Raw genomic sequence first — 12,222 nt, 5'->3', positions numbered from 1 at the left:
GAGAGACCCAAATTTGATATTTACACAATTTTTGAGTTATGGCATCCATCCATATATACATACCCGTGTAACTCATTGCCATTCATGGTGATTCCACCTGTTCTACCAAGAAATCAAGCCTAACTACTACTTTCATACATTATTTTCCTTTTTCTACGAGAAAATAAAATTAAATAAAATTAGAATCATATAAATATAAATATTATTTTAGTTAAATTTTCTTTTAGCAATATATATCCTAATTTATAGATATATAGATATATATATATATATTCTTCAAAGAAAAGAAACATGACCAGGAACACAAAAAATAGTAACTTGGGGATGCAAACCTTAAAAAGATGTTTTAGTGGTAGTGTAAAAAAAGTAACCACAACTCAATCCCAAATCCAATCAAATAACACTAACAAACAAACGAACAAAAGAAAATCATTTGGACACAAGAAGAAGAGATTGCCATCGCTCTTCTTTAGTTAGTTACATATACGTCTCCTCCCCCCTATGATCGATCTCACTTGTAAAATTCAAAATCAGTATCCGGCTTCTTCACGTTGGTTCGATAACCCTTCTCAAAATCCTTTGGGAGTATAACATACCGGTTTTTTCGTACCGCATGCATTCCTGCCTCTTGGCATATGGCTGTTATCTGCAAATGTTCCATACAAAATAAGAAAATTCATGCAGAAACAGCGAGCGATACAACAATAACAACAACAACACCGAAATTGGAACAACGAGATCCAAATGCCAAAGAAATAAACCCAATTTTTTATACAACAATCACAAGATTTAATCTCATTAGCTGTGGTCAGCTATATCAATTCTATAGCTCTAATCATCTGTCTTTATTATCAGGTGAAGAAAACTCAAATCCTTATAAATCTTTTTTTATTTATTTACAAGAAAAAGAACGTTAAAGGAACAAAATAAAATCATAAGAAGCAAATAAAAATCAGGAGTGAACTGGGATGATGAAAACTGAAATCTTTAGAAATAAAAATCATAAGAAACAAATAGGAACAAAATAAGAAATAACAGCATCTTGTCCCTACCTAGGGTATGGTGATCCTTCATGGTTTATTGACTCTGGTGTAACAAATCACATAACCTCCTCTTTATTCACAGGAAAAAGAAAAAAAAAAAAAAATCACATAACCTCCAGCCTCAATAATCTCTCTTTGCACTCTCCACTCTCCATATCAAGGTGTTGACAAGGTTGCAGTCAGAAATGGTAAGAAACTATCTATTTCCAATGTTGGTCTTAGTCAACTTTATACTCAAACTAACCCTACTTCTATTGTTTCTTTATCAAATGTTCTTCATGTTCCTCTATGAAAGAAAAATCTCATTAGTGTTTCACAACTTACGAAAGACAACAATGTGATTGCTGAATTTCATTCTAATTCTTGTTTGATGAAGGACAAGGATACAAGGCCAGTATTACTCCGAGGTCTTCTTAAAGATGATCTCTATCAGCTATCTCTAGCATTTGATCATGTTGTACCTGTGTTGTCTTCTTCCATCAAGCCTGAAGTCCTTTCTACAAATGTTTCTTCTTTGACTCCATTGTCAAATCAGTGTAAAAGGCAGTCCTTATCTTATCATGCATTGCCCTCAAATGAAAACATAGCTTAAAATAAAACTGTGTCAGCAGTGGGCCAGTGGCATGCACAATTAGGACATCCTTCCTTTCTTTTATTACAGTCAATATTGAATAAAATTCATATTTCTTGTTGTTAAAGTATATCTTGATTTCTAGAATGAAGCTCGTTATTTGACTCGACTCGGATAATTTGGGACAAGACCCAAATGTGGATTTTTCAGGAGAACTATGGTGGTAGCAAAGTTAGGCCCAAGCCCGAAGCCCACCACTGCTCTCGTGGGGGGTGTTGGGGGGGGGGGGCTTTGCCCCCCACAGTATGGACCAGCCCTAATCCCCTCTCATTCGTGTAATTAGGGTGTGAAATGAGAGGGGATTAAGGGTGTAATCAGGGTTTGAGAGAAATCAACGATTGTATTGCTTCGTCTTTTTCATAGTGAAATTGTTTGCCTCTCTCCGTGGACGTACATCACACATTGTGATCGAACCACGTAAATCTTGTGTTTGCTTGTCTTTTATCTATATTGGTTGTTTCTCGTTTCTACACATTGTCACGACACTTACCCTAGTTCTTTTCTTTCTTTTTGTGATTCATGTAAGATTGAAAAATTGTATCAACTTCCTTTTTCTACTTTTAAAATCACAGCAAAGAAACCCTTGGAATTAGTTTATTCTGATGTACGGGGTTCATCTCCTATTGTCTGTACAGAAAGTTATAGTTATTATATCATTTTTGTTGATGTTTCTACTAGATATACATGGCTATATCCATTGAAACAAAAATCTAATGCCTTATCCACCTTTGTAACCTTCCATAAATTTGTTGAATTGCAATATCAATCCAAGCTTAAGGCTTGGTGGAGAATTCCAGGCCTTTTTTCCATATTTTCATGATCATGGTATTCAACCTCGTCTAACATACCCACGTACTCACCAACAGAATGGAATTGCTGAAAGGAAACATAGGCACATTGTTGAGATGGGTCTTATTTTATTAGCCCATGCTCATATGCCTTTACAATTTTTGGTAGAAGCCTTTCAAACTACTTTCTACACTATAAATATGTTACCAGCTATCACAAGCCTAATGGCTTAAGTGTAAAAAACTATAGATGCATAGCTATAAGAGGTAATAGCAGAATGTAATAACATAACGCATGTGATGGGCGGTTCCGCCTAAGCCACTTGTAGAAAATTGGTTGCAATAACAACTAGATGGGTGAGCCTGTAAAAGGCAGTGTATGTGAAGATGGGATCTATCAATGAATACATTCAGATCTTTCCCTCTCTAATTTCTCTCTCTTTTTCTCTCTCCCTCTTCTTAATTCAAATCCTCCCTCCCTTTCTCTTTCTCAAATTTCCCGACTCTTCCAGAATTGCCCAAGCCTCATACTCGGGGCTTGACAATTGGTATCAGAGCTAGCGGCCTCGACAGTGTTTGTGGAAGGAATTGCAAAGCAGACGATGGCGGAAGGAACGAGACTCAAACAATTGGAAACCAGAATGGAAGCGCTGGAGTTCGGAATGTCGCAGACACACAAAGCTATCACCCAAAGTAGGGAAGATGTGGCTGCAATGCAAGAAGGAATGCGAGAGGAACTGGCGACTTCTCACGAGGATATGCACCGCGAGCTGGAAAGGCATAGAGAAACGATGGATCAGTTTGGTCAAAGGATCAATAGCATGTTTAATATGCTATCATCCTTACCGCAATTCAGTTTGCCAACGGAATATCCCCTGCGATCTGGAGCTGGACCGAACTCGAATGGATTTGGAATACTTCCGAGGCCTCCAGGAGAAGCGAAGTCGGAAGGAGTGCAAGGAATTGACACAGACCCTTAGGTAAGGGAATTTAAATTACAATTTGGTACTCACACGCCAATGCCAAGGTTGGAGATACCATTATTTGATGGGACAAGGCCAAGGTGGTGGGTCCGCCGGTGTGAACGTTTCTTCCAATACTATAATGTAGTTGAAACACAGCAAATTACATTGGCCACAGCCTATCTTAATGATACGGCTGATTCCTGATTTCAAGGATGGTTTAGGTACCAAGGAATTGGGGTGAGATGGATCGAATTTGCCGAAGAATTGTGTAAGCGATTTGGAGAGAAGAATATGGCAGATGTGATAGAAGAATTCAATAAACTTCGGCAAGAAGGGATTGTAACGGAGTATTTGGAGAAATTCGAAGAGTTAAGAGCCTTAATGTGGAACGCTCAACCAACACTTACTGAGCAATATTTTGTGTCCAGCTTTATTAGTGAGCTTAAGGATGAGTTGAGATCCATGGTGAAGATGATGATGCCAATTACGGTTAAGGCAGGCAACAGAAAAAGCCAGATTACAAGAATTGACGTTAGAAGCCATCTACAAAAGGAATAGGGCCTCCTCTCGAACAGGACCATTAATCAGTTTACCTCCTAGTGGTCATGCGAGGGAGATAGGAGTGACAGGGGGTATAAGTCCATCGAGAGGAAGTCAGCAAGCCATGGTGATCAAAAATCCCACTATGGAACAGAGGAGACAGATGAGGCTTTGTTTCAGATGTGGAGACCCTTACAGTCCTGGCCACCAATGTAGAAGGCAACTACTGAACATGGAGGGTGGTGAGGAGCAAATACTAGAGAAGGAGCAAGAAGACCTCAAAGAAACAGAGAAGGAGGTTCCTCAAGGTGATTCTGTCGGTGAAGGAAGGGAAATTTCATTTCATGCATTGAAAGGGGAACATGCAGGGCAAATCATTAAGGTTGAAGGGAGAGTGGGCAAGAGAAGGATGATGGTGCTGATTGACAGTGACAGCACCCACAGCTTCCTCAATGAAGCAACTGTCACTGAATTAGGTTGTGCCTTAGCGCATACTTCTCCCTTATCTGTAACTGTAGCTAACGGCAGTAAAATGTACAGCAATTATAAGAGTGTAGGGTTTAAATGGTTGATGCAAGGGGAAGAGTTCTCTACGGATCTAAGAATTCTGGAGCTAGGAGGCTGTGACATCGTCCTTGGGGTGGATTGGATGAGGACAGTCAGTCCTCTGACTTTCAACTTCAATAAATTGGAAGTCACACTGGATTTGAAGGGATGGAAGCTGACTTTAAAAGGGCGCCTCAAGGCATGGGAATGCTAGATGATTACAAGGAAAAAATTACATAAGCTGTTGAAGAAGGGAAAAGGGCAAATATCCCAGCTGTTTTCCATTCAAACGATGGAAAAAGATGAGTAGGAGAGCCCTCTCACCACAGACCTCTTTGCAAAGGTAACCTTCTCTACTATATTACATCCATTGCTTATGGAATTTCAGGAATTATTTGTGGAACCACACACCCTACCCCCAAACCGCCTGTTTAATCATACTATACCTTTGAAACCCAATTCTGAGCCAGTAAACGTCCGAGCCTACCGTTATCCCCCTTACCAGAAGGCTGAAATTGAAAGACAGGTCAAAAGTATGCTCCAAACGTCCATTATCCAACCAAGCCAAAGCCTTTCGCCTCGGCGCTTTTGCATAGACTATAGGTAGTTAAACAACCTTACTGTGAAAAACAAATTCCCCATTCCCTTGATTGAAGACCTATTAGATGAGTTAAATGGGGCTACCATCTTTACTAAACTAGACCTGAGGGCAGGGTATCACCAAATCAGGATGAACCTTGCCGACATCCATAAAATAGCCTTCCGAACACACCAAGGCCTCTATGAATTTCGGGTGATGCCATTTGGACTCACCAATGCCCCAGCCACTTGTCAGGCCCTTATGAACCACCTATTTGCCCCATACTTGCGGAAATTTATCCTAGTATTCTTTGATGACATTTTAGTTTACAGCCCCAACCTCAAACAACACCTAGCCCACCTTCAAACCACATTTGAAATCCTGAAATTTAATCAATTGTTTGTTAAACTCTCCAAGTGTTCCTTTGCAAAGAATGAGGTGGATTATTTAGGGCATATCATTTCTGGCCAAGGAGTCAGTACAGATCCTAGTAAAGTTGCAGCAATGTTGGAATGGCATAAGCCTTCGACTACAAGGGAGCTGAGAGGATTTCTTGGCTTAACAGGGTATTATAGAAGATTTATACAGAATTATGGAGTGATCAGTAAGCCATTGACTGAATTATTCAAGGAGGACAATTTCGGATGGAATTCCCAGGCTGAGAATGCTTTCAACACTCTTAAAAATGTGATGACACAAGCCTTGGTTCTGGCTTTGCCGGATTTCTCTAAGGCTTTTGTGGTGGAGACCGATGCATGCGACATCGGGATAGGAGCAGTGCTGACACAAGAAGGGAAACCCCTAGCTTACATCAGCCAAGCACTGGCTGCTCGACACCGAGGGCTAAGTGTGTATGAAAAAAAACTGTTAGCCATGATCATAGCTATCGACAAGTGGAGACATTATTTGGAAGGAGCTCCCTTCATAATACGGACCGACCATGACAGCTTAAAACACCTCCTACAACAGAAGTTGCATACACACCTGCAAAGGAAGGGAATATCCAAATTGTTGGGCTTGAATTATGTGATACAGTATAAGAGGGGAAAGGAGAACATTGTGGCAGATGCTCTGTCACGAAAATCAGAAACAGGGGAATGTAAAGCTATCACCGCAATGGTGCCTGATTGGGTCAAAAAAGTTACTGAAAGCTATGAAAAGTCTGAGTGGACTAAGTCCCTACAAACTCAATTGGCCGTTCGGCACACCAATGAGCAAGGATATTCTATGTCTAATGGGTTGATCAGGTTTAAGGGCAGATTGGTCATGGGCAATGACAAGGAACTAAAAGCCAAGATCTTACAAGCACTACATAGCTCTCCACTCGGTGGACACTCGGGGGCTAGAGCTACTTATTACCGGGTTCGACAGATGTTCTTTTGGCCTGGCCTCAAAAAAGAAGTTATGGAGTTTGTGGCAGCTTGCATGACATGCCAACGCTGCAAGCATGAACAAGTGGCTTATCCAGGATTGTTACACCCACTGGCTATACCGGACAGAGCATGGGAGGAGATATCCATGGATTTCATCGAGGGCTTACCCAAATCAAAAGGTCGAAACGCGATTCTAGTTGTGGTCGACAGGCTAACCAAATTTGCTCACTTCATTGGCCTCACTCACCCATTCACAGCCCAGGAGATTGCCCGAGTGTTCATTGATACAATGGCCAAATTGCATAGACTACCTAAATCCATCGTCTCGGATCAAGACAAAATATTTACCAGTCACTTCTGGCAAGAATTGTTCAAGAACCTAGAGGTGAGTCTACACATGTCATCAGCATACCATCCTGAGTCAGATGGGCAGACCGAAAGAGTCAATTAGTGCTTGGAATCTTACTTGCGATGTATGTGTTTTGCGCGGCCTAAGAGATGGGGTAAGTGGCTCTCTTTAGCTCAGTGGTGGTATAACACAACTTACCACAGCACTATCAAGAAGACTCCCTTTGAGGCTCTATTCGGTTACCAGACACCTACAATGCTTGCCACGACTGGTACCAACAGGGTGCGAACTAACGCAGTTGAGTATTTGCAAGACCGACAAGAGATGATTTCACTACTCAAACAAGAGTTGGCTATCGCTAACAACAGGATGAAGCAAGTCGCAGACCGCAAACGAAGTGATCGGAACTTCGAAGTAGGCGATCAGGTCTTTTTAAAGGTTCGACGATTCCTACAGTCCTCCTTTTCCAACATTACCCCCACCAAGCTCAATCCTAAGTACTTCTGACCATTTCGTATCTTGGAACGAGTGGGTCAAGTCGCCTAAAAACTGCAGCTACCTCCCCACGTGGAATGCCACCCAGTATTTCATGTCTACCTATTGAAGAAGTTCATTGAGCCTAATGCTACTGTGAGCTCAGAACCACCTCCTGCAGCCGAAGAGGCTGACGGCGAAGTGGAACCACTAGCCATCATCGACCGAAGGGTAGTCCATCAGGGCCCCGTACCTCTCATCCGAGTGTTGGTTCAATGGTCCAACCGACACCCTGAAAATACCACTTGGGAATACCTTCCCCAGCTGTTGAATCAATTTCCACGCGCTGCTCAACTACTAGCCTTCCTTGGGGATAAGAAAGATTTTAAGGGGCAGGGACTGTCACAAGCCTAATGGCTTAAGTGTAATAAACTATAGATGCTAGCTATAAGAGGTAATAGCAGAATGTAATAACAGAATGCATGTGATGGGCGGTTCCGCCTAAGCCACTTGTAGGAAATTGGTTGCAATAACAACCAGATGGGTGAGCCTATAAAAGGCAGTGTATATGAGGATGGGATCTATCAATGAATACATTTAGATCTTTCCCTCTCTAATTTCTCTCTCTTTTTCTCTCTCCCTCTTCTTAATTCAAATCCTCCCTCCCTTTCTCTTTCTCAAATTTCTTGACTCTTCCAGAATTGCCCAAGCCTCGTACTCGAGGCTTGACACCAGCCTCTCCCTTTAATTTTGCCAAGTGTTCTAAAATGCGCTAGTTGGGCACCAGATTGGGGCCTAGCACCTAAGCAGGGCCAAAGAAAAATGCAGGGGTTGGGGGGGGGGTTTAACTTTTTAATGTAATTTGATGTTATTTTCAGATAAATCAAAGTTGGAAAGACACATAAAATAATGAAATTAAGCTAAGAAAACAAATTGTTAGATTAGTTCTAGGTTCAAGAAGCATGACTTCCTTTTTTCTTCTTTTTCTGTTTCCTAAGTATTGAGTAAGACATTGAATTAAAATAGACAACTAACTAACGACTTTATGAAACATTAACATAGATCATTAAGTTTAGGGTTTAGACTCTGTGAAACACAACTTATAGGCATTACAAACAATAGAATCAAACAAAGACAGAACAAGAATAACAAAGCCAACAACAAAATACAACACAGAAATATAAGAAAGATGAACAAGAGCAAAATAACAAAGTATGTGCATGGTTGCTTTTTGCTATTGCTGCAGTGCTTGCTGCAGTAGCTGCAACAAGTAGCAACTTTTTGTACCAAAGGAAGAAGAACTGCAAACTCAGATGACGGCTATACGTAATAGAGGAAGAAGAGTGAGAACCGACAAGGAGAGAATGGCGAAGAGACAATTGGCGACGACGACAACAAGAGAGAGAAAGTGACAAGTCCACGAGAGACGACCCAGGCAACGCGCGATGAGAGAGAGAAAGGGAAAGGGGAAATACCAAATAGCTCAATATTAGCATACATGCACGTCTGGGCAACCCAGGCGGCGCTTAAACCAGGTGGCGACCCACCGCCTAGGCGCTAATTGGGCCCGATTAAACAGGCCTCGCGCCTAAGGGTGCCGATTTGGAAGTATTCACGATGACCAAGGGCCGGCTAACGCCTAGTCGTCTAGACCACCTTTTAGAACACTAATTTTCTCACTCTTTTGAATTGTTCTATCACAAGCAACCCAATTATTTGTTTCTTTAACCCTTTGGATGTGCTTGTTTTCCTTACTTTCAACCCTATAATAAGCACAAGTTTGATTTTCACTCAACCAAATGTGTGTTTCTTGGGTATAATCATGTTCAAGCTGGTTATAAGTGTAACATCTCGCATCGAGTGATAGGAAGTACCATATCAACATACTTTGATTGGCCTACGTGAACTTCCCAGGGGTCACACATCCTTGAGCTACCCTAACTCAAGCACGCTTAACCCGGGAGTTTTTAATCCACATTCAACCAAAAAGATATCCAGTTGGTGTTGTTTTTTCCTTACTATCCTTAATATCTATACTAGACCTAACATCGAGCTCTCAGGGTATTACATTCTCCCTCCCTTGAGCACATGGCGTCTTCGTCATGTGACCTTACAACTGGTCCCAGATCTTCTCTCCTTTGGGGATTGTCATCCTAGAAACTTGCCAGGAGTTGCTCCTTGTTCAGGTCCTCGAGCCCCAACGCCACTCCCCACCCTCATTGGACCGCCTTCTCCAAAAGTCAGCTCTGATACCACCTGTAACATCTCGCATCGAACGAAAGGAAGTACCATATCAACTTACCCTAATGAGCCTACGCAAACTTCCCAGAGGTCACCCATCCTTGAGCTACCCTAGCTCAAGCACACTTAACCCGGGAATTTTTTATCCAGATTCAATCCAAAAAGTATCCAACTGATGATGTTTCCTTCTTTACTATTCTCAATATCTATACTAGACCTAACCTCGGGCTCTCAGGGTATTACAATAAGTGCTTACATCCATCTGGTTGGGTTTATGTTTCTCGGCATCAATTCAATTCTAATGATTTTCCTTTTCCTACTTTGTTTTCCTCTTCTTCTTGCTCCTATTTTCGCTTCTAACAGTCTTTCTACTCTATTTCTTCATTTCTTTTCTTCTTCTTCCCCTCGGGTAGTACAGTCCTCTATTCCTTCATTATCTTCTTCGTTTATTGTACCTTCTTCTTCTTCTTTTGACCCTACTTTGTTGTCTACTTCTTCTAAATAACCTATGTTTAATCCTTTACCTACGTCTACTTCCAATCTTGCCCCTTCTATTCTTCCTATGATTACACAATCTAAATCCAAACATCTTTTGTCTTCTTCTCCCCATGCTTTAGTGAGCACTCTAGAGCCTACTTTAATCCATGATGCTCTCTTGGTTCCTCGGTGGGTTAAAGCTATGTAAGAAGAATTTTCTGCCTTACAGCATAATGATACATGGGATCTTGTTCCCTTTTCTTCTTATATGAATTTTATTGGCTATAAACAGGTGTTTCGTATTAAGTATAATTTTGACGGGTCAGTTCTCAAGGACAAAGCTCAATTAGTAGTAGCTAAGGGATTTTTTCAAATTGGCATTGATTATGTTGAAACTTTCAATCCAATTGTTAAGGCACCTACTATTCGAGTTTTTGTTTTCTTTGGTTATCACATTTTGGGATATTCAACAAGTTGATGTGAATAATGTCAGCCTTAATTGTGATTTAACTAAAAGTGTTCATGTCTCAACTTGAAGGCTTGGTTAGTCCTCACTTTCCTTCTCATGTTTGTCGATTGAAGAAATTTATGTATGGTCTTAAGCAAGCTCCTCAGGCATGATATACAAAACTTAGAACTACATTACAAGGTTAGGAGTTTGTGCGAGCAATTTCTGAAGCTTCTCTCTTTGTTAAGAAGTCTGCTCTTTATGTTCATCCTTGTTTATGTGGATGATATTTTTGTCACTGGTTCTAATCCTAAAGTTCTTCAATCCTTTGTTCGAGATCTGGACACCCATTTTGCTCTCAAAACTCTAGGATCAATGAATTATTTTCTGGGTTTTGAAGTCCATAGAGACAGCATTGGTATCTATCTTACTCGGTCCAAATATACAATAGATTTGTTGAAAAAGGCTACTATGCAAGACTATAAACCATGTTCTACACCAGCCAGTTTAAGGGTTTCCTTGACAAATGATGGGGAGTTATTTTCTAATCCTGCTCTCTATAGAACTATTATTGGTTCTCTTTAATATCTTACATATACCAGACTTGATATTGCCTTTATGGTGAACAAACTAGTTTTTATCCTCGTCAAAATAGAAAGATTGGTTGGTTTGCAAGAGGTTACTTCGATATCTAAAGGGTACAATTGGATTGGGTTCATTGTTCACTCCTCCTCCTAATGATATATCTCTTCAGTCTTGCGAATATAGATCATGCTGGTTGTAAGGTTACGAGGAAGTCTACCAGTGGTTTGTGTGTGTTTTTTTTTTATAAAAATCTATTAATTTGGAGTTCAAGAAAGCAATTTGTGGTTGCTAGATTTGTTGGAGAAGCTGAGTATAAAGCTATTGGACAGGGTGTCACTAAAATTTTATGGCTTAAGTCTTTGTTTTCTGAACTAGGCTATCCATGTTCCAAAGTTCCGATTATATGGAGTGATAATCTGGCAATTGTCATGTACCAAGGGTTTAACCTATGGTTTGGATTGGAATTTGAAAGGATCAGAGGGAATTAAGAACAATAACAGAATTGGATTAAGGGAGAATGGGACAAAAGGAGGGAGATAATAGACGAAAATGAGAGAGAGTTGCAAACAAAACAAAGGGGGGGAAGAGAAATTAGTAGAAAGGGAGGGAGAAATCAGAGAAAACTGAGAGAGGGATATAGAGAATTAGAAGAGAAGGGATTTCAATATCATTTCACATAATCATCCCATCCTTTTACAATAGCCCTTTCATAGGCATAGCTGCGCTATGCCTGCTAACTAAATCCATAACAGCACCCATGTGCTCCTAACAAATTGTAAAATATCAACAAACTATTGTAACCTTATTACAATATTGCTTCTCTATTGCTCCTAAGGTCATGACAATTCCCCTCGGTTTGAAACATTTAGGTAGTGTTCTCTTCGTATTTCAGTTTTGAGTTTTGAATTAATTCTCAGTTTTGTGTTTTGAGTATCTATTTTGAAATTTTTGAAAGCGCGTTCCTTTTATCAATCTGAAAAACTGTTTTTTAAAACAGAAAATTAGAAAATACGTTTACTTTAGAATTTTGAAAAAAAAAATATTTTATGACATTTTACTTAATGAATGGTGTGTTTCCATATTGTACTTGTTGGTTTCACCATGTCAACTAAGTGATGGAACACAACTATATCAATTATCTTCATTCACCACCATCTCATGAAACTTCTCCATATGAAGATG

The 12,222-nt window shown here is 40.3% G+C and overlaps 1 protein-coding gene across 1 annotated transcript in view; it reads right to left on the bottom strand.

Annotated features, from left to right (window-relative positions):
• Positions 1–311: 311 nt before the first annotated feature.
• LOC127788698 (26S proteasome regulatory subunit 6B homolog) overlaps positions 312–12,222 on the bottom strand; it is a 28,781-nt gene continuing 16,870 nt past the window's right edge. Inside the window, exon 6 of the mRNA XM_052317281.1 lies at positions 312–646. Within this exon, the coding sequence (XP_052173241.1) occupies positions 512–646 (135 nt within the window). The 3' untranslated portion in view covers positions 312–511. The remainder of the gene's footprint in view (positions 647–12,222) is intronic.

Source organism: Diospyros lotus, chromosome 13 (assembly GCF_014633365.1).
Source record: "Diospyros lotus cultivar Yz01 chromosome 13, ASM1463336v1, whole genome shotgun sequence".
Taxonomy (NCBI): domain Eukaryota; kingdom Viridiplantae; phylum Streptophyta; class Magnoliopsida; order Ericales; family Ebenaceae; genus Diospyros; species Diospyros lotus.
This window is presented reverse-complemented; position numbering and strand designations above follow the sequence as displayed.